Raw genomic sequence first — 18,436 nt, 5'->3', positions numbered from 1 at the left:
CGGGATCATACTGAATTCACGTTTAAACTTGCCACATCTAAAGTATGCCCGATTCTTATTGGATCTGCATGCATCGCCAGTCATGTGAATCTAGGTTGCAATAGCCAAACAAGATCTATTCCGAACATCCATGATCAAGAGACGCAACAGACCACAACCCCGGGTACGAGAATCGTCGCCAGCTATAGAGCAACCTTCAGAGCTAGAGGAAGACGAGGACGAAGACAAATCACTCCCGTACGTTATGACCCAAGAGCCAGTCCGATTCAGATAATAAAACGCAGACAGTATTTCGGAGCTCATTGAGCTCAGGAAGCTCAAAAAGTCCAGACAAGGAATTGATGTTTCAAAACTATCGAAAGGCGATGCCAAGAAGAGGAAGCGCAAAACTGCAGAGGATGGACAAGAGGCCGAGGGCGGTCTGAGACCTGGTGCGCGAGTGGATGAGTATGTGAACATGCTACTCTGGTGTTCGTAGTTCCGCTCACTTCTGAACACAGAGAAGAAACCAGTACGGATGCGAAAGCAAGGCGAGCTGTTCGAACGAGTAACTTTACGCAGCAAACGAATGTTTTGGATGTCGACAAACATATGTGAGGTGTGGTGTTAGTCTTGACTTCTATTCTAACGTGGGTGTAGGATGGCATACATCGAAGAGAATCTGAAGATTCGCAGCCGCCCTCCAGATCCATCTGAGTCTAAGCCTGGGGCAAACGCTGAAGAAGGATTTTCTCTTTCCGAACGGTGGAAAGGAGAGAAGAAGGCTGCAGATGAAGGCAATGTCACTAACAGCATGGCCATGCTAACAGCCATTCCTGAAGTTGATCTCGGCATGGAGTAGGATTTCCTTCTTTCCAATCTATGTGCTTTGGCTGACTTGTGAGATAGTGCACGATTGAAGAATATTGAAGAAACCGAGAAAGCAAAACGACAAGTTGCTGAAGTCCGCAAAGAACGTAAACGACCTAATGATGAGGAGCATCTCGTCGCAACTCGATGTTCGTTGTCTCTAGCTTGCTGTTGTGAACTCACTAATGACGGAACTTAGTCTATCGACCGCATCTCAAACAGAAGTCCGACGCAGAAATCATGCGAGATGCCAAACTCGAAGCAATGGGTTTACCACCTCAAGAAGACAGAAGACCTCGCGGCGAACGTCCGCAAATGGCGACCGACGAAGTGGTATGAAGAACTTTGGTTTATTTCTCATAATGATTTACTCATGTCTCTCAGGTCATGGAGCGCTTCAAGAAAAGAATGCGCAGGTGAACTACTATCTCCTTCCTGCGAATTATCTCCTGCTTTGTTTCCAGCGTCACCCCGTGGTCTCGAATCGCTCAGTCTCTGGAGCACCTCTTGCTCGTCGTTAGGGAGTGCGGACAAATATACACTTTAAATGCTGTCTATTCCTCTACATGGCCAAGGACCAAATCCTTCAACTTTTCGAAGTTGGGTGTACCGTATCCAGTGACTGCAATGATTATCAGATAAATATGTAACTTTGTTCGCCGCATCCATGAACTCACCAGGATCCCATCCAACCGTGGCCTGCGTACAGTCATCACATCAGCTGCTGAGGATCGTGGAAAGTGGATATCACATACATTGAAGCCCTCAGTTTGACATCCTGGGTTGCGACCCTCTGTGATATCATTCAATGCTGTGTAGCCAGTGGAATACAAGAATGGGTTTAAGAAACCAAGAGCAGTCTTTCCGGCAGAAAAACGTGCATCGTTTAGCATGGAAACGAACGCAGTAAATGCAGGGGCAGCGCAGGATGTACCATCCAGTAGTGTCACCTGGCCTTGGTAAACTACCGAGAAGCTTGCTGCTTGTGATGACACGTCGGGGTATGCCTAGGGAAATATTTGTCATAAGACCTGCATAATTGAAGGGTCAACTTACACGTCCAGTGCTGAAAATGGGGAGAGTTAATTGAATATATGCATCTGCAAGCTCGTGATAACTTACGAGTTATAGAGACCACTGTACGTGCCTGGAGCGAGCGTTGCCAAATATGCCGAGACAGCATCATCCTGGTATGAAGGACGATGAAACTAGTGTGGACGTATTCTATCGGTCAGGAGGTGTCACGGAAGGCACAGATCACGCACATAGTTACTAAATCCACCACCAGAAAAGTCCGCTGCAATCTCGGGGATGTTAACAGTTCCACCGACAGCAGTCACACTGCAAGTAGCAAGTAATGACTTTGGTTCAGTGCTCGTTCAGATGGATCACTTACTATGGGACATGAAGCAGGGAACACAGGCAAGAACATCGGGGTCTTAAGACCATCATTGGAATAACACTGGTGCTCGAGAGGCTCGTCAGGATTGGCAACGCCGTCACCTACACCCCCGTCGCCAGACGAGAATATTACTGAGACACCACGAGCACCGAGTGCTGCCATGCCATTGCAAATACGAATCGCGTAAGACTGCGGGACGCTTTGCTCGTCGTCACCATAACTCGTGGAGATCGTTTGAGGAATTTTAACCTGCGAAAGGACATATTCAAGCCACTGAATGTCTTAGTTGTCAACACTGTATCCCAACCGCAATCGCTCAAACGCACGTATGAGTAGGGTTCGTTCGTATTACTCTCTGTCAACAAATCAGACTTGAAAGGAGGCTTCCCGCCAGTGGAGTAGAACGTTCCGGGCGTGGGCCAGGTAAGTCCAAAGCCGAATTGAGTATCAAGGTTGGCCTCGAGGCCGGCTGCTTCATAGCTCTGGTTATTATTGCCACCTGCGAAGTACATCTATGAGGCATTGCCGACACTAACCCAATCTCGACATACCATGAATAGATAAGGTGGTATAGTTTGAGCCATGAGCAGATGGGTTCTGAAGCTGGTAGAATTGCTGAAGATCCACGTTATTGCTAAATTCATTGAGATAACCTGCGATACCAAAAGCATTGCCGTTCGTGGCAGACGTTTTATAATCCACCGCGTTATATAGCTGTCTCAAGCACGAAACAGTGATCGTGTTGTTGCAACTCGCATCAACCTGGTTGCCTGCAGGCCCCGTGATCGTTGAACCAGGTGGACTCTCTGCAGGCCGCACGTGATTACTCCAGTGCAGCGTACTCCTGAACGCCTTGAATTGAGCGAACATGGTAGTGGGCTGAATAAGATCGATGTGGTCGTGCAAGATCTCAGGGAGGCTGTAGCTCAGTGTCCGGATGATGCTCTCTCCGGTCTGAGCGTGTTTGTAAACATGATAATCCTAGGCATCTAGCAATCAATGGAGATCTTCGCAAATGACATTCACTTGCTTACAGTAGTCAGCATCACTTCTGCGAGACCTACAGGGACACGGATAGTAACCCAATCGTTTGCAGATGATTGAGTGATATCTTCTTCCCCTAAACCGTGCAAGGCAAGCCATTTTCTGACGACGGGCAGAGTCTCAGGGTGGGGAGCCATGAGTGCATCGGTCTCCTCCTTTGACAAGTGCGCCCCATAACGTGCATGATTTGGGTCGCTTACTTCCCGGAGGTGTTGCTCGAGTTCCGGAAACTTGGGCTGAGGCAAAGCGATCTTGAGCTCGAGCATGTGATGCTTGGGTGCGGGAGCATGCTTGTACCACCCACTAGGTGGACCATGGATACTCTCTTTCACCTTTTGCTGGTAACCCTTGAAAGGGACTGCCATAGCCAGGACAGCCGCGAAGGGGAGACTGAGCAGAGCGAGTCTCATCGTCAGCATGCAACAGTCGGGGAGGGTTTCAACGCCCACGAGCCAGTCAAAGTTCGCATCGTTAATTTATATTCGAGAATCACAAAACTTCGAATGACGTTAAGCAATCTGTTTACTAAATTGGCTCTGCACTTAAAACGTTACTAGAACTTGTTGACGCAAAAGGTGTTCTAGTACTTACCAAAGTACATTACTTCACGACAATTGTCCAAAGTCAAATACGTCAGGCATCAAGATCATTGCGGTGATGTGGAGCATGGAGAGTTTGAAAACGCACATTGATAGATCCACCATCTGCCCTTGCGTATGTGATGTGTATGTGGAATATGCAGACAAGATGCACGTTGTTATTAAAGTCCACGTATCAGGAATTCTGTATGTGCCATACACACCGTAATCATTGAGAGTCACATCGCAAATTCGAATACCGGCAATTCCAGGTGTATTCCTTCTTTCCTTCTGATAGGAAAATTTGATGGCTTGTGACAAGCTGATTGTGTGGTAGCTGCATCCTTGACCAAAGCCACCTCATGACACATCCTTGCGATTCGCAACATGGCCACTGCAGTAAACCCCAGAGTCACCTGAGTATTGTTCAAGTCTGGCAATCGAAACTTGTCAGACTCACGATCCGTCTCTTCCAGCACGCTTACTACAATCCTTACTACTGGATATAAATCTGCTGCAATGCAAAAAGAATGGAATGCGAAGAGCTGGAGTAACGCAATGCACTGTGTTGCGAACTTCTATATTTCTGAATCGACCTGCTCTTAAAATGACATTAATCACCACAAAGTAAGCAAGCGAGGAAATGAGCAAACCGTAAGTACTGTCAGAAAGTGAGAACGTTTACATATCTGTACTCAAAGCTCGTAGTGTACAGGTCCGAGTTGAAGGCATTTTCGTGGTGGCTAGAAGAGTCAACAAGCCTCATTTAGAGTGACTACCGACGATCAACAGAGTAATACTATAGCTAGTAGCTCTGATATGATTGAAGAAGAATCAAATGAGACATATAGTTGAAAGTGCCGAAGTAGGACGACATAGCCACACCCGAACTCTCATCAAGCTGGTTGTCGTCGCCCTTGTCATCACCTGTAACTGATCCTGTCGTGTTATCCCATACGCCTAGCTTGTTTTCTTTTCTCTAGCCTAAAGCTGGGTAGTTTGCCCGCAGGCCTCGAACCGCACGCATATATCCACAGATTTGGACTCAGACGACTCTTACTCAGTACCGCTTAAACCTAACATGTCCTCATCATCCAAGACCGCCCGGGTAGAACAGGCGTCCGCTAGTAAACCCCCCTTCTTAACAATGGGCGAGGTGACGCCGGAGGCCCTTCGATCCTGGGAGATGGGGTGCGCTCAATTTTTTATGCATAAGAATGTCCCGGAGGAAGACATGGTGAAGAAGGTTGCGTGGGGTATGCAAGACCCGCGCATACAAGACTGGTACCTTATGAACCAGGAGGAGATCGACGCGATGTCGTTTAAGAAGTACATGGCCGAAGTACGCAACATCTGGCTTCCATTAGGCTGGGCAGACACCGTAAGGCGCAAAATGTTAGCTTCCACTCAAGGACAACGACCCTTCAGCGAGTGGGCTATCGATGTGCAAAGTCAAACTATTCTCTTGCGAGGGACAGCATCACACCTTCCCGATATCAACATTCTCTATCATCTCGAGTCGCACATGAATGCTGAGTTAGCTGTGGACTACCATGCGGAGAATGTTGAAGAAGGAGACCTGCGCAAGTGGATTGAAAAGATCCGCATTCTCGATGAAAAACGTCTGCGTTATCTTGCCAGGCAGAAGGAAGCCGTGGAAGTTGCACTACGTGCTGAACGCGCTCGTTCTAATGCCGATAAGAAGTCCAATGGAAATACACGTTTCAGCTCAACGAGCGGCCGCAACACCTCCAAAGGGACTTCGAACATATCGAAATCTTTCACTCGACTCCCAACTCTTACCGACACTGAACGCTAACTCTTACGTGATAACGATGGTTGCTTCAAATGTCGCGAGCCATTCGCTGGGCATACGTTGACAAACTGCACTAAGGGATTTCCCAACGCCAGCACCTACAAGACTCTCACACCCGCTTTGGTCACCGCAAAGAAGACTAAGATGGGTAAAGATGTTGTAGTAATGCCGTCCGCTGCTCTAGGAGATGGCACTGATTCGGGTGAAGAGGGCGTGGCTCCGCTACAAACCCCTCACCTTCGTTGGGACTGTCTTGTAGACGGGCCCGGTGTCTCTTCTCCTATTAATGTGTCTGCGCTTATTGACCATGGCTCTTCTCTAGTTCTGATTGGTGAAGAACTCGCTGACAAACTCGGATTACGTCGTCGGCAACTCGCCAAACCGTTACCGATTTCACTTGCATTGTCCAAAGACAAAATTTCTTTCCTTCTTTCGCAATTTATTAAACTCTTTTGTACATCTCTCGATCAAGCTATACGTCACGAACTGTACGCGCACTTGTCCCCCCAAACCTTTGTACTCCTCTATTATTGGACGGACCATTCTTGCAATACAATCGAATTGTCGTTGATCACGAGTTGCGTACATGCATTGCTAAAGACGCTAACTACGATCTTCTACAGCATACAGCTACACTCAAGTCGAAGGCCGCTCCACACTCATCTTTCTGGGGGCCGAAGCCCTTGTGGAGAGATGTTGCGAATGAGCTTAACACCGTCCTACCGGAATGGAAGGCCATAATCGACAACGAGTGCGAACCAGTCAAGGGATTTGATGTCGTCGCTGCCATACAGGCGCGCATCGATGATTTGACATACTAGGATAAGCTGAACACCTTTGATGCGAAATATAAGCTAATCTTTAAGGATCGTTTCCCTGTGGATATCCCGCATAACGATGCTATGCCAAGTGATGTTTTGTTTCGTGTCAATTTGAAGGATGCTAACAGAATAGTTCAACTACGGTCCTATGATTGCCCAAAGAAATATCGGCTGGGCTGCAGCTATGACGGATTCAAACTGCACAGAGAAGTGCCGACTGTGATGGCAGCGATATTCTATGCTAATCCAGTTCTCCATGGCCAGGCGCCATATTACCCTACATTGCGGAATCATATTGTATCATCATCGAACTTACATATTAGACAACCTCAGGCTCCGGGCTCCCCCCGAAAATCTTGCACTTCTTCCAAACAGACCAGATCACGAACTTGCAGTAACACAGATTCGCTAATGCCGGTTATACTCCCCCACCAAGCCTCATGAGTCAGATCCCAAGGAGAAATATGACCCTGATGTTTGGGAGCTAGCGGACACCGAAAAAATCTTGAAGTTCAGCCTACCGTCTTGCAGTCGTTGATTCACTAGCCGATTAGGCCAATCGGGCGCACGATAAGTTTACAACTACTGTGAAGTCCCATTAATATGGAGTGTCGCTGTCCCGGTGAAGGCCCACCGGGCTATACACCTCTACATTTATCTGCCGCGTTGATCCAATTAACCGTTGCCACAAGCGAAAATGCATATAAAATGGACAGGGAACGAAAAACCTTCGGCGCGGAGCAACCTAGCAGTGACCATGATTGGGACAGTGTCATAGAACCGGATAGCGACTACCTCTGGCGTGTTTGTGGTACTCGCCCAGTCTCATTATTGCTATACGTTACTAATGGGTATATATCGGTGACCCGCATACCTACAAGTACTTCCCACGTGGTAGATCCATACCCGTACCACCTGACCCGCGACGGGTACGGTCATCACCATATTTCTCAACTTACCCCCTGTGGGGTATGACCTGGGTTGAATCATGTCAGGCCATAAGTACTTCCGCCGACCTTGCAGTCTTCTGTTTTCCAACACTCATCCTGACTTTTCGCGCCTGTTGTCACATGCTGCTGTTCTCCTGCACCTGCCGTACTCTCACTTGGATTAAGTATTTTTCCCCCTTGTAACTAATAGAATCTTCGAGCACCTCCTCTCGCGGGTCTTGCGTGCTCTTCATGTTGCACCATCCATCTTACATACGTGAGCCCTGTGCGTAATCTGCGCTGTTGCAAACCCGTCTTATGCCCCGACATCTTTCGCCCACTCATGTGAGCTCTCCATTGCTCCTGCGCCTGTTTCTATAATACCATCAATCATGATTTGAATTTGTAATCTTTAGATCTTCGCGTATGGCCTAAGAAGACAAAACTTGAAAATTATTGATATGATAAGACCTTGCTACATGACGAATGCGGGCTGTTTTCGGATCACTACAGCGTTTAAACACCACCCGAAGCCAGCTACCAAAGCCCCAAACCAGAGTGGATGTTTCCTGGACGTTCTCAATCATTTAGTGACTCATCGTTGCCACTAACATTAAGACGGGTCTCGACGTTGAAGCCTCCACGAGTTTGGGAATAGTGGGTCAGTTCAGTCTGACACGCGCAAGCATTGCCGTCGATCAGTCAACCTTGCACTGGTACTCGGAAGTCCGAAATATCGATCTGAGACAAAGCAGTGACATAGTCTACGGGTGGAATAAGGGCTGTTGAAAATACCAACCCGAGTACATAGATCGTAGTGCTGGATCGCGCGGACATGTCGGAATTTGGGATTAGACGCTCGACGGGCCTCGTCAGTTCTACCATATAATTGCACCCTCGAGCTTCTTCGAAAGTGATTATTTTGTGCGGGTTCACGGAATACTTGGGAACACCTAGCTCAAGAAGAACGCGGAGATGAAAGACCAAAACAACATCTGCGAATGACCTTGTTTTCTTGTCCAGTGTCGGTCCGAGTCACTGCCTTGAATCGCTAAGGAGATGTTTTTGCTCACTTGTATATAAAATTGTTCTTTTAAAACTATAAAGGCCTGAAGGAGTGAATATATGCGATGCACGTGCATCCATCATAGATCCCGTCTAACAAAACGGACTTCGTGTGTATATATTTTAAGGCATGGCCAAGACCAAGTCTTTCAATTTCTCGAAGTTGGGCGTGCCGTATCCAGTGACTACAGGTATGATCAGCATGTGGACATGTCATAACTTCGTTCGCTTTCATGAACTCACCAGGATCCCATCCAAGAGTGGCCTGCATACATGTATCACATTAGAATATGACTCGAAGGCGTGCACACATGACATACATTGAATCCCAGAGTTCCACATCCTGGGTTGCTCCCCTTGGTGATGTCGTTTAATGCAACGTAGCCAGTGGAATATAAGAATGGATTCAAAAAGCCAAGAGAAGTCTTTCCAGCATTGATGCGTGCGTCGTTCAGCATGGATACAAATGCGGCAAAGGTGGGCGAAGAACAGGATGTACCACTGATCAGATTCTTCTTGCCTTTATAAATGACAGAGAAGTGTAATCCTTGTGCGGCCACGTCAGGGTATGCCTAAGAATATGGTTGTCGTAAGATTTCTGCAAGTTGAAGGGTTAACATACACGTCCGGTCCTGGAGATAGCGAGTTAATTGTGTCTAGTGCATTCGCCAATCTGTGGTGACTTACGGATCATAGAGACCACCGAAGGTCCCGTGGGCGAGCGTCTCCAAGTATGTAGACACAGCAGCATCCTGGTACGCAGGACGAGGAAACTTGTACAATTGTGATGTATGGGTCAGAAGGTTTCTATGTGCGAAAGAGAGTACTTACATAGTTGCTGAATCCACCACCAGAAAAGTTCACGGCAGTCTCTGGGATGTTGACAGTACCACCAACAGCAGTCACGCTTAGGTCTAAATTGGCCGCTGTTGCTCCTTGATTGGAGATATCACTTACTATGGGCAGGAAGCGGGGAATATGGGCAGGAATGTTGTGACGTTGCGCCCGTCGTTGGATTTACATTGTTGACTGGCAGGGTCGGGATTACCATCACCAACACCATCATCACCAGAGGAGAACAACAAAGAGACCCCGCGAGCACCGAGAGATGCCATACCGGCGCAAACACGGATCGCATAGTTGTACGGAACGGTTTGTTCATCATCACCGTAACTGGTGGAGATCGTCTGAGGAATATCATCCTGTGAAAGCAGGTAGTCAAGCCACTGAAGACCGTAGCCATCAATACATTGAATTGTAATCGTGATGATTTGAACGCACATATGTGTATGGCTCATTTTGATCATCCGGGTACACCAGGTCGGGGATGTAAGGAGGCTCACCACCGGTCGTGTAGAACGTTCCGGGTGTGGGCCATACGAGTCCGAAACCAAACTGAGAGTCGAGGTTGGCTTCCGGACCTGGATGGCTCTGGTTGTTCACTCCGCCTGTGGAGAAAATGAACATAACCATCAACGATGTCCGGATGCAACTCACCATGAATGGAAACCAGAGTGTAATTTGAACAGTAAGCAGAGGGATTTTGGGCCTGGTAGAATTGCTGGAGGTCCTCATTATTGACGGACTCATTAAGATAACCGGTGAGACCAAGCTTGTTGCCGTTTGCAGCAGTTGTTTGATAGTTCTCTGCATTATATATCTGCCTCAAGCAAGAAAGGGTGATCGTGGAGTTGCAGCTCGCGTCGACGGGATTGCCCGCAGGCCCCGTGATCATTGTCCCCGGAGGACATGGGGCCGCAGGCTGCGCCTGATCAGTCCAGTGCAACGTACTCCTGAACGCCTTGAAACGAGCGAACATGGTCGTAGGCTGGATAAGATCAACGTGATCATGCAAGATCTCAGGGAGACTGTAGCTCGTGGTCCGGATGATGCTCTCTCCAGTCTCGGCGTGTTTGTATACATGGTAAGTCTAGAACAGACCGTCAATCAATTGCAACTTCCGACGGTGGCTATGCCTCGCTCACAGTATCCAGCATCTCTTCTGCGAGTCCGACTGGAACACGAATAGTAACCCAATCAAGTGCAGATGAACGGACAAGTTCTTCCTCCGCCAGACCGTGTAAGGCAAGCCATTCGCTGACGACGTCTAGAGTCTCAGGGTGAGGAGCCATGAGTGCTTGAGTCTCCTGCTTCGATAAGTACGCCCCATAGCGCGCGTGGCTGGGATCGCTTATCTCCCAGAGGTGCTGCTCGAGTTCCGGGAACTTGGGCTGAGAAAGAGCAATCTTGAGCTCGAGCAAGTGATGTTTTGGTGCGGGAGCATGCTTGTACCACCCGCGAGGTGGCCCATGAACACTCTCTTTCACTTTTTGCTGGCAGCCCTTGAAAGGGACAGTGCTGGCTAGAGCAGCAGCAAAGGGAAGAACGAGCAGAGCGACAAACTTCATCGTTAGTGCACAACACAAGTCAGGTTGGTACTCACGAGAATTTCTCGAGTACTCACATATATCGGGATCGCCATCGGGATAAACGTAGGCAATGCTTAGATTGACGTGGCCGACCTCGCACCGACGTTCAACGCTGTCACTGAGCTGGATAATGCTTCGTCATACGTGTCGATAGAACTTTCAAATTTGGTCAATTATTTTTCCGACAGCATCAAGATGTGGTCGCCGCCGTAATAGCGTGGGCACTTTGAGCTAATCTCGGAGAAATACATCACTGCAACTTGCCTGTCAAATGTATGAAGTAGATCATACGGTTGGGGCGGACCAACCTGTATGGCTGGAAGTTGTGATCCTCCGCCAGCATACAAGAGACAGGATCTATATATTCATGGCCACAACGAAAATCTCGATATGTTCTTGAGCCGTGCTCTTCGCGTGTGAAACAGTCACAGATTACCTGTATCACTTGGCGTGATTGATATTAGGTACTGCGTTTGTTGATCGTGACTGGGACTCAGGGAGTGAAATGAACGTGAAGTTCTGCGGTCCGTCATTCTGGTGAGATTAACGATTTTCATGTATTTGCTCAATTCTTATGTAAACACTAGATGATTTTTAGGAAACGTTATTGAAATATGAGCATCGTCTCGCACCTTGTCTAAACCGCAGATCAGTTGTATCTCCATTCCAATGTACAGTGTTGAGGTGTCAAAGGGCATGTAAGCAATGTTGCATCATAGTCACGGAGTTTGCTAGGTGTTAAAAATGGAGTGAACATGGACAGCAGATTCCAGAAGTTCTCGTTCGAGCTTGCTTTATGAGATCACTGCGTGTGTCCCGTCGAAGGTCACCAACTTACGGGTGGAATGGCGATGAGCTGATCCCTAGAGTCATTTGCGAGTGCAACTGTGAGAGTTTCGTCGTGGATTCTTTTTTTTGCTGCTTCGAGCCCTGACGTTGTCGATGCGGGTATTCCTTCACGACAAGAACAGAACGTATCCTGCGGGCTAGACTGGCGCTGAGCCAAGGCGGCACAAACCTCACGTCCGACGTTGAACGCCGACAGTCATGATGAATTTTAGTGAACTGAGGGTCAATTTTACAAATTGAATAAGCGGCCACCGGACTTTCTATTCCGCGGTAGTAACCAGGAATAATAGTCGCCCAGTAACTATGACAGCTTGAGAATGGCTTATGTAATTCAAGGTACTGTGGCGCCATTCTCCACAGCCTCAGTGTGGCTAAGCTACCAAGTCACAGGCCCGACAGACGACAAACCTGCAAACCTCAGGGCTGCTCTCACTGAAACTCGACTGCCACAGCTATTTAATCATGGTAAATGGCCTCATGAGTCCTCCAATCAAATCAGTACACACGGAGAGGCTGCTGCATGTGGATCAATCCAATTTTCTCAGCAGTGCATGCGGTCTGAGGCCTGAGGATCCGAGTTGGAGGACTCGATCATTTGGGGAATCGGCTAACGTCACACGAGATCGCCAAAATTATCGTATATAACGTTCTTGTAAGTCCAAACGTTTTCCCTACTGACAAATGAGACTCATCTCCCTGCTCGGGCTCCCCTTTGTGGCTGCTCTTGCTACTGCAGCTGTACCCTTCAAGGGCTGCCAGCACAAGGTAAAGGAGAGCATTCATGGTCCGCCCCACGGATGGTCCAGACATACCCCTGCTCCCAAGCACCATATGCTCCAGCTTAAGATTGCTTTACCTCAGCCCAAGTTCCCGGAGCTCGAGCAACACCTCTGGGAGGTGAGCGACCCCGATCACCCACGCTATGGGGCACACCTGTCGAAGGGAGAGACCGATGCTCTCATGGCTCCCCATCCTGAAACTCTGGACATCGTCAATGAATGGCTTGCTTCATACGGCCTGACAGAAGAAAGTCTCATTCGTTCATCTGCAAACGATTGGGTCACTATTCGTGTACCAGTCAGCCTTGCCGAAGAAATGCTGGATACCGTGAGCAAACTAGTCTTGTCTCCAAAGATTACGGTCCATTGACTGCTGGATGTCTAGAGTTATCATGTATACAAACACGCTGAGACTGGAGAGAGCATCGTCCGGACCACGAGCTACAGTCTCCCTGAGATCTTGCATGATCACGTTGATCTTATCCAGCCTACGACCATGTTCGCTCGTTTCAAGACGTTCAAGAGCACGCTGCATTGGTCTAACGAAGCTCAATCTCAAGTCTCGAGCACGTCCGGTGGAACTATCACAGGGCCTGCAGGCAATCAGGTCGATGCAAGTTGCAACAGCTCGATTACAATTTCATGCTTGAAGCAGCTATATAATTCGGTAGATTACACCACATCTGCTACGAATGGCAACAAGCTTGGCCTCACTGGTTACCTGGGTCAGTATGCCAATAACATGGACCTACAACAATTCTACCAGCTTGAAAACCCATCTGCTTACGGTTCAAACTACACTTTCGTTTCCATTAACGGTATGCTGCATTCAAAGCTCGGTGATTATGCTACTGATTTGTCTCACAGGTGGATTGAACAATCAGTCCTATGAGGCAGCAGGCATTGAAGCTAACCTTGACACTCAATTTGGATTTGGACTCACATGGCCCACTCCTGGAACATTCTACTCCACTGCTGGCGAGCCCCCTTTCGACCCTGACATGTTAACGCCGACTGATACAAATGAGCCATACTCATACGTGAGCTTGGGTAACTGTAATTCAACTTCTAATGCGCTGATGTATGATCCCAGTGGCTCGATTACGTTCTTTCTCGACCTATGCTTCCTCAAACGATCTCTACCAGTTATGGTGACGATGAGCAAACTGTCCCGTTCACCTATGCAAGCCGGGTCTGTGCAGGCATGGCAGTTCTCGGTGCTCGTGGAGTGTCTATTTTGTTCTCCTCCGGTGATTCTGGAGTTGGTGATGGCGATCCAGACCCTGCTACACAGATTTGCTACTCCAACGACGGGCTCAATGTCACGAAATTCCTGCCTGCTTTTCCCGCTGCATGTCCATAGTGAGTGATCTCGGCAATAGAGGGGAGTATAAAAACTAAAGATCAAATCAAGTGTGACGACTGTGGGCGCCACTGTCAATATCCCGGAGACTGCTGTATCCTTCTCTGGTGGTGGTTTTAGTAACTATGTGAGGAATCTGACAGTCATGATTGATACCTGTTGAAATGCTAACGCGTTCCCTCAGTTCGTTCGTCCAGCATACCAAGAAGTTGCCGTCTCAGAGTACCTAGAAAAACTCGCTCCTGGTACCTACGAGGGTCTTTTCACTCCGTAAGTGCAATAAGCTACTCCTATCGGTGTACATTAATCGAGTCACTTATCTCTAGCTACGGGCGCGTAAGTGACCTCTTCAGCATGCAAGGATCTGAAAGCTAACATTTATTCAGGCCTATCCCGATGTGTCGGCCCAGGGGGTGAACTTCGCTGTTATCTACCAGGGCAAGGAGGTACCTGTTGACGGCACATCCTGTTCCTCACCCACATTCGCTTCGTTCATTTCAATGCTTAATGACGCACGCCTTAACGCCAGCAAATCCCCTCTTGGCTTCCTTAACCCTTTCTTGTACTCCACTGGGTATACTGCACTAAATGATATTACCATGGGACACAATCCGGGATGTGGAACTCAGGGCTTCAATGTATGTCATATCTACATGCCCTCAAGTCGTGTGACTGATCTGATCGCCATGCGCAGGCTACAACTGGATGGGATCCTGGTGAGTGCATGCATTTGGCAAGTGATTTTCTATTTCATCGTTGACGATACCTGCAGTTTCAGGTCTTGGGACACCCAATTTCGAGAAATTGTTGGGACTAGTCTTGAGCATGTCCTAAACATGGTAGATGAATGGACAATCTATGATTGCTGTGTACATCATGAATGGCGTATAAGGGTGCAACGGTACTAATACGAGAGGCCCTCGGCAAGGATGAGACGCCGAAGTCAATGACTGAAGGTAATTGAATCCACTTGCACTGGTGACGGACACTCGAAGAGTGAGATTAGGGGCAAGCAGGGCCCTCCAGCTTAATGCTCGGAGGGCTCGCGATCAATTGTCGCACCGAGGTGCGATAGCTTGTGCATGAAAACTGAGTCGCATGATTATCGTACACAGACACTCATGACCAGAGGGAATGCTAATTTACCACAAAAAGTGACTGATGACGAGAAGAGTCGAGTTTATGGGGCTATTTTTTTTTGATTAGTTTTAGCATCGAGTAACGGAGCCGCATATTATGACTGCAAGACGACAATGGAGAACAAACCATGACGTGGCAATTGAACACAGAAGTGAACAAATAGAGCTCTCGATCCTGGATCCTGAAACCGCGTATGAGGAGATGGAGCAGAAACGGGTGCCTGCGGCAATCTCTGCCCATCCAGCTTCGTGAAATTCCGGGTAGCAGCAGTGATATATGAGGTCTTCGTCGCGCTTCCTTAGGATCTTGTGACCAATTCCCAGTTGGGACACTTTTCCACCAGCTCAAGTTTGGGTACAGACGATCATCCAGGGTTGGTTTGAGTCGAAGTCCCTGGTCGTCCGGGTCCGATAAGAGACGTTTGCGTACTGATTCTGAGTTTGATATGGAAGCTTCAAGTTTGATAAAGAATTCAATAAATAGCTTAGATTATAGCGCAGGACGTGCGCGTGCTCGAACGCTGGATGACGGCGAAGACGACGACAAACGTGTCAAGTCTGCCGGAACAAGAGGCTCAGCTAAGAGTATACGTCAGCGTAACAATTGCGCACAGACCAGTAATTTCGGCCTGAGCCGAGTGCGAATGTTGATTCAACTTGTTTAAAACTCGATACAGGAAAGAGCGCGCAATGTCTTGCCCTGCAATGGATCAACTGAACATTGCTTCACATGATGTGGACGTCAGTAAGAAATTCCATCTAGTCGATCTAGGTCTTCATCATGATGGACATGGGGCACTGGGTTTAGTAGATGCCGGGTATGAGCCGGTACCTGACCGTATTTGCCCACCTCTGCCATTCGTCTCCAAACATAGACTTCACGACTTCTTCCTCTTGATTGATCCTGCGCACGAGGCTTGTCACAGTAATCGTTCTCTCCAATATCCATGCCAGCAGAACTGGTTTCACTCCAGGGAGACTTAAGACTCCTGATTGTCTAAGCCACGAAGTCGCAGATCCGTGCAAGACCACTATGCCGATGTACTGCAGAATAGCTGCCGAGTAGGAGGGATGGCGTACGACCGAATATGGTCCATTCGTGACAAGCTGGTGACCCTTGCGGGCAGTGAGCTCGAATGTGAAGAATTTACCAAGGGTCCGGAAACATGACCAGCGGAGGTATCCCGCCGTGGCAACGAGTGCGGTACCGAGGATGAAAGGACGAGTGATTGGCACGTCCTGGATTCTCGGAAGAAATGGACCGATCGTGTTTTGTATCACGCTGGGAAGTGTTTTGGGATCTGCCATACGAGAGACGGCGAGAGCTATTTCTGCCAAAGAAACACCCCAGTAAACTATCTGGACGTAGTTCCATCAAATAGAATTGCGGAAGATCCGTGAATGGGTACCTTTGAGATCGGGAGCCCGTATTTAACGTGCTGGATGATGACCCACTCATTAAAGTTATCATGAACAACCTCGTTCTTTGGTGGGGCGTGCGGGGGAGTGAGCGCTACGTGCACAGCGACAGCAGACGAGAGAATGAGTGGGATTTTGAGGAGGGACATTTTCATAAAGAATCCTTGACCTTTTTGGTTACTTTTATAGAATCCATCGGGAAGTGCGGCACCGTGATCCACGAAACTGCTTGTATACGTTGTCACTATCCGGTATGTCAATCTGATTGCGGCGGATATATAATTGCACCAGGTGATTCTTCCACGCAAGTCTAATTGGTCGATATTCTTGAGTTTTCTCGCGCGGGCCGTGTGAGTAGTGAAATGATATGAGCCGATGAACTATAAGCACATAGAAACAAAAATGACGTAGAGGGATATATCCGCGTATTTCAGAGGGGAAGAGGCATCGATGAGACATGAGGACCGCTTCGCGCCTTGTTCGGAAGTACTGTGTCAGCGTGTAGAAATATACGATCCTTACATGAGTCTGACATGGGAGTCTCGGCAGGACGGTTATGGGCAGGAGGACCTTGGTATCACATTGGAAATTCTTGCATGACGCAGTGTTTGACTGAATTAATTAAACCTGAAGTGTTCATATGAGAGCAATATGAAAATGCAGAATGATGCAAACAGCCTTACTCACTCCCGGAAGGTGTGGTCAACAAATGTAGCTGTTAGCATCTGATCCTTCTGGGATGTATATGGTTCAGATGAGTCTGAATTCATAGCTTACCCGACATCCTTCCTGAATCAGATGAGAAATCTTGCGCACGTCCGGACAGGCGACAACGCCTGACGATTTGTAGAGAAAAGAAGTCGGTACCCTAGTCGTAATACTAGTATGCTAGGATGTGCCGATAAAGATGCATCGCAAACCATTGTCGTTATTCTAAAGTGCAGGTAACGACCGTCGATATCTCCAATATCCTGATACACCTCCCTCTGAGGGTTTAGGAGGCATTCGCTAAGAGGCTGCATTGATGCGGGCAGCCCTCAAAGGGATATGTCGCTGGCTTTCGACGTTTGCTGACGAGGAGCGAATAGATTCCTGTACACCGATCATCTGAGGAGCATGGGTGCGCATGTGAAAGCCAAGGTCTCGAACGACGTGTGCTCGCAACTTGCGAAAAGTTTGTGGGGATGTGTAACCATTCAAGCCCAGAATCGAACGTCAGGGTCGGATGCACGGGATGTCGGACAGGTGGTATTAGAACACAGAAAACCACTCACGTCTGCAGGTATTCCTATACGAGTATTGAGAACATGGATCATCTGCACTTCTGCGCTGTCCGGGTGTGAAGAACCTTGAAAGTCTCCCATTATCAAGGATCTCGAAGTTGTCAGGATTTATGGATTTGACAAGTGAGAACTCACCAAAACTCAACCGCTTCGAAGTCACTGCTGCGTATTTAGATATTGACCGACTTGTATGACAGGGCAAGTGTAAGAGGCTGGACGCCGCGGACCATCTCAGCTTACGATCACGTGCAATGTTCCCTCACGCGTCTGACATCATGTTAATCTTCTACCACTATGTGCTTGCCATGTGCTCAAAAGAATCATAACTTCGTCCTGTCAAACTTGTTCAACTCGTTTTAATCCATCCTCTCAACCAAACTGCATCAACATTACCGCGACCAAGACCAAGGGCATTGACGTGTATCGTGGTAATGTCGACAACGTACATGCGGTTCTCTATGATTGTCGCGCAAGAGATCTAGCTGGATATCAGTCGCCCGGTGACGCAACGATGACAGACCGTCTGAGTCAGGGAGAAGGAACCGGCCCCGGTTACTGTGCCCCGGATCAAAGTTCTAGTCCAGTTTCTCCGACAATGTACCGAAACTTTTTGAGGCTCTCTTGCACATTCGAGGAGTTTGTGTCTTGCCCAGGTCAGCTCCAAGCCCGCG

The 18,436-nt window shown here is 48.2% G+C and overlaps 6 protein-coding genes across 6 annotated transcripts; 3 read left to right on the top strand and 3 right to left on the bottom strand.

Annotated features, from left to right (window-relative positions):
* Positions 1–7: 7 nt before the first annotated feature.
* Positions 8–1,336, top strand: EDB93DRAFT_726205 (hepatocellular carcinoma-associated antigen 59-domain-containing protein). Its single transcript, XM_041457235.1, has 7 exons — positions 8–237; positions 289–447; positions 501–593; positions 640–837; positions 889–998; positions 1,049–1,182; positions 1,234–1,336. The coding sequence occupies exons 1-7, from the start codon at positions 131–133 to the stop codon at positions 1,267–1,269; spliced, it is 837 nt and encodes a 278-aa protein (XP_041304568.1). The 5' UTR covers positions 8–130; the 3' UTR covers positions 1,270–1,336.
* Positions 1,337–1,403: 67 nt separating this feature from the next.
* EDB93DRAFT_1090839 (peptidase S8/S53 domain-containing protein) lies at positions 1,404–3,705 on the bottom strand (the record flags this gene model as incomplete). The annotated part of the gene is made up of 10 exons (XM_041446303.1): positions 1,404–1,471; positions 1,527–1,548; positions 1,605–1,856; positions 1,906–1,915; positions 1,972–2,057; positions 2,115–2,210; positions 2,246–2,524; positions 2,578–2,750; positions 2,803–3,232; positions 3,286–3,705. The coding sequence occupies 10 exons, from the start codon at positions 3,703–3,705 to the stop codon at positions 1,404–1,406; spliced, it is 1,836 nt and encodes a 611-aa protein (XP_041304567.1).
* Positions 3,706–4,507: 802 nt separating this feature from the next.
* On the top strand, positions 4,508–5,887 carry EDB93DRAFT_726219 (uncharacterized protein). The gene has a single exon (XM_041457236.1). It carries the CDS (start codon positions 4,955–4,957, stop codon positions 5,690–5,692), a length of 738 nt encoding a protein of 245 aa, XP_041304566.1. The 5' UTR covers positions 4,508–4,954; the 3' UTR covers positions 5,693–5,887.
* A 2,588-nt stretch (positions 5,888–8,475) lies between these two features.
* On the bottom strand, positions 8,476–11,075 carry EDB93DRAFT_726093 (peptidase S8/S53 domain-containing protein). Its single transcript, XM_041457234.1, has 11 exons — positions 10,969–11,075; positions 10,490–10,906; positions 10,002–10,434; positions 9,786–9,952; positions 9,462–9,730; positions 9,336–9,411; positions 9,192–9,277; positions 9,127–9,136; positions 8,825–9,076; positions 8,748–8,769; positions 8,476–8,689 (listed from the first exon to the last, which is right to left on the bottom strand). Exons 1-11 carry the CDS (start codon positions 10,984–10,986, stop codon positions 8,628–8,630), a joined length of 1,812 nt encoding a protein of 603 aa, XP_041304565.1. The 5' UTR covers positions 10,987–11,075; the 3' UTR covers positions 8,476–8,627.
* A 1,388-nt stretch (positions 11,076–12,463) lies between these two features.
* On the top strand, positions 12,464–14,758 carry EDB93DRAFT_1090860 (peptidase S8/S53 domain-containing protein; the record flags this gene model as incomplete). The annotated part of the gene is made up of 10 exons (XM_041446305.1): positions 12,464–12,889; positions 12,947–13,379; positions 13,429–13,601; positions 13,655–13,923; positions 13,976–14,051; positions 14,109–14,194; positions 14,251–14,260; positions 14,311–14,562; positions 14,619–14,640; positions 14,697–14,758. 10 exons carry the CDS (start codon positions 12,464–12,466, stop codon positions 14,756–14,758), a joined length of 1,809 nt encoding a protein of 602 aa, XP_041304564.1.
* Positions 14,759–15,867: 1,109 nt separating this feature from the next.
* EDB93DRAFT_1090832 (uncharacterized protein) lies at positions 15,868–16,631 on the bottom strand (the record flags this gene model as incomplete). The annotated part of the gene is made up of 2 exons (XM_041446302.1): positions 15,868–16,422; positions 16,473–16,631. The coding sequence occupies 2 exons, from the start codon at positions 16,629–16,631 to the stop codon at positions 15,868–15,870; spliced, it is 714 nt and encodes a 237-aa protein (XP_041304563.1).
* Positions 16,632–18,436: the final 1,805 nt, after the last annotated feature.

Source organism: Suillus bovinus (genome assembly GCF_016758785.1).
Source record: "Suillus bovinus strain UH-Sbo-P2 chromosome Unknown EDB93scaffold_59, whole genome shotgun sequence".
NCBI lineage: Eukaryota > Fungi > Basidiomycota > Agaricomycetes > Boletales > Suillaceae > Suillus > Suillus bovinus.
Note: the sequence above shows the minus strand (reverse complement) of the source record. Positions and strands in the feature narration are given on the sequence as shown.

Bases quoted from the DNA above. Each gene is read 5' to 3' on its own strand.
- EDB93DRAFT_726219 (XM_041457236.1), top strand. From the start codon at position 4,955: ATGTCCTCATCATCCAAGACCGCCCGGGTAGAACAGGCGTCCGCTAGT.
- EDB93DRAFT_726093 (XM_041457234.1), bottom strand. The intron at 9,731-9,785 runs GTGCGTTCAAAT...TACGGTCTTCAG, and splicing joins AAAATGAGCCATACACATAT to TGGCTTGACTACCTGCTTTC. The intron at 8,690-8,747 runs GTGAGTTCATGA...TCATACCTGTAG, and splicing joins CACTCTTGGATGGGATCCTG to TCACTGGATACGGCACGCCC.
- EDB93DRAFT_726205 (XM_041457235.1), top strand. From the start codon at position 131: ATGATCAAGAGACGCAACAGACCACAACCCCGGGTACGAGAATCGTCG. The intron at 448-500 runs GTATGTGAACAT...TTCTGAACACAG, and splicing joins CCTGGTGCGCGAGTGGATGA to AGAAGAAACCAGTACGGATG. The intron at 838-888 runs GTAGGATTTCCT...CTTGTGAGATAG, and splicing joins GAAGTTGATCTCGGCATGGA to TGCACGATTGAAGAATATTG.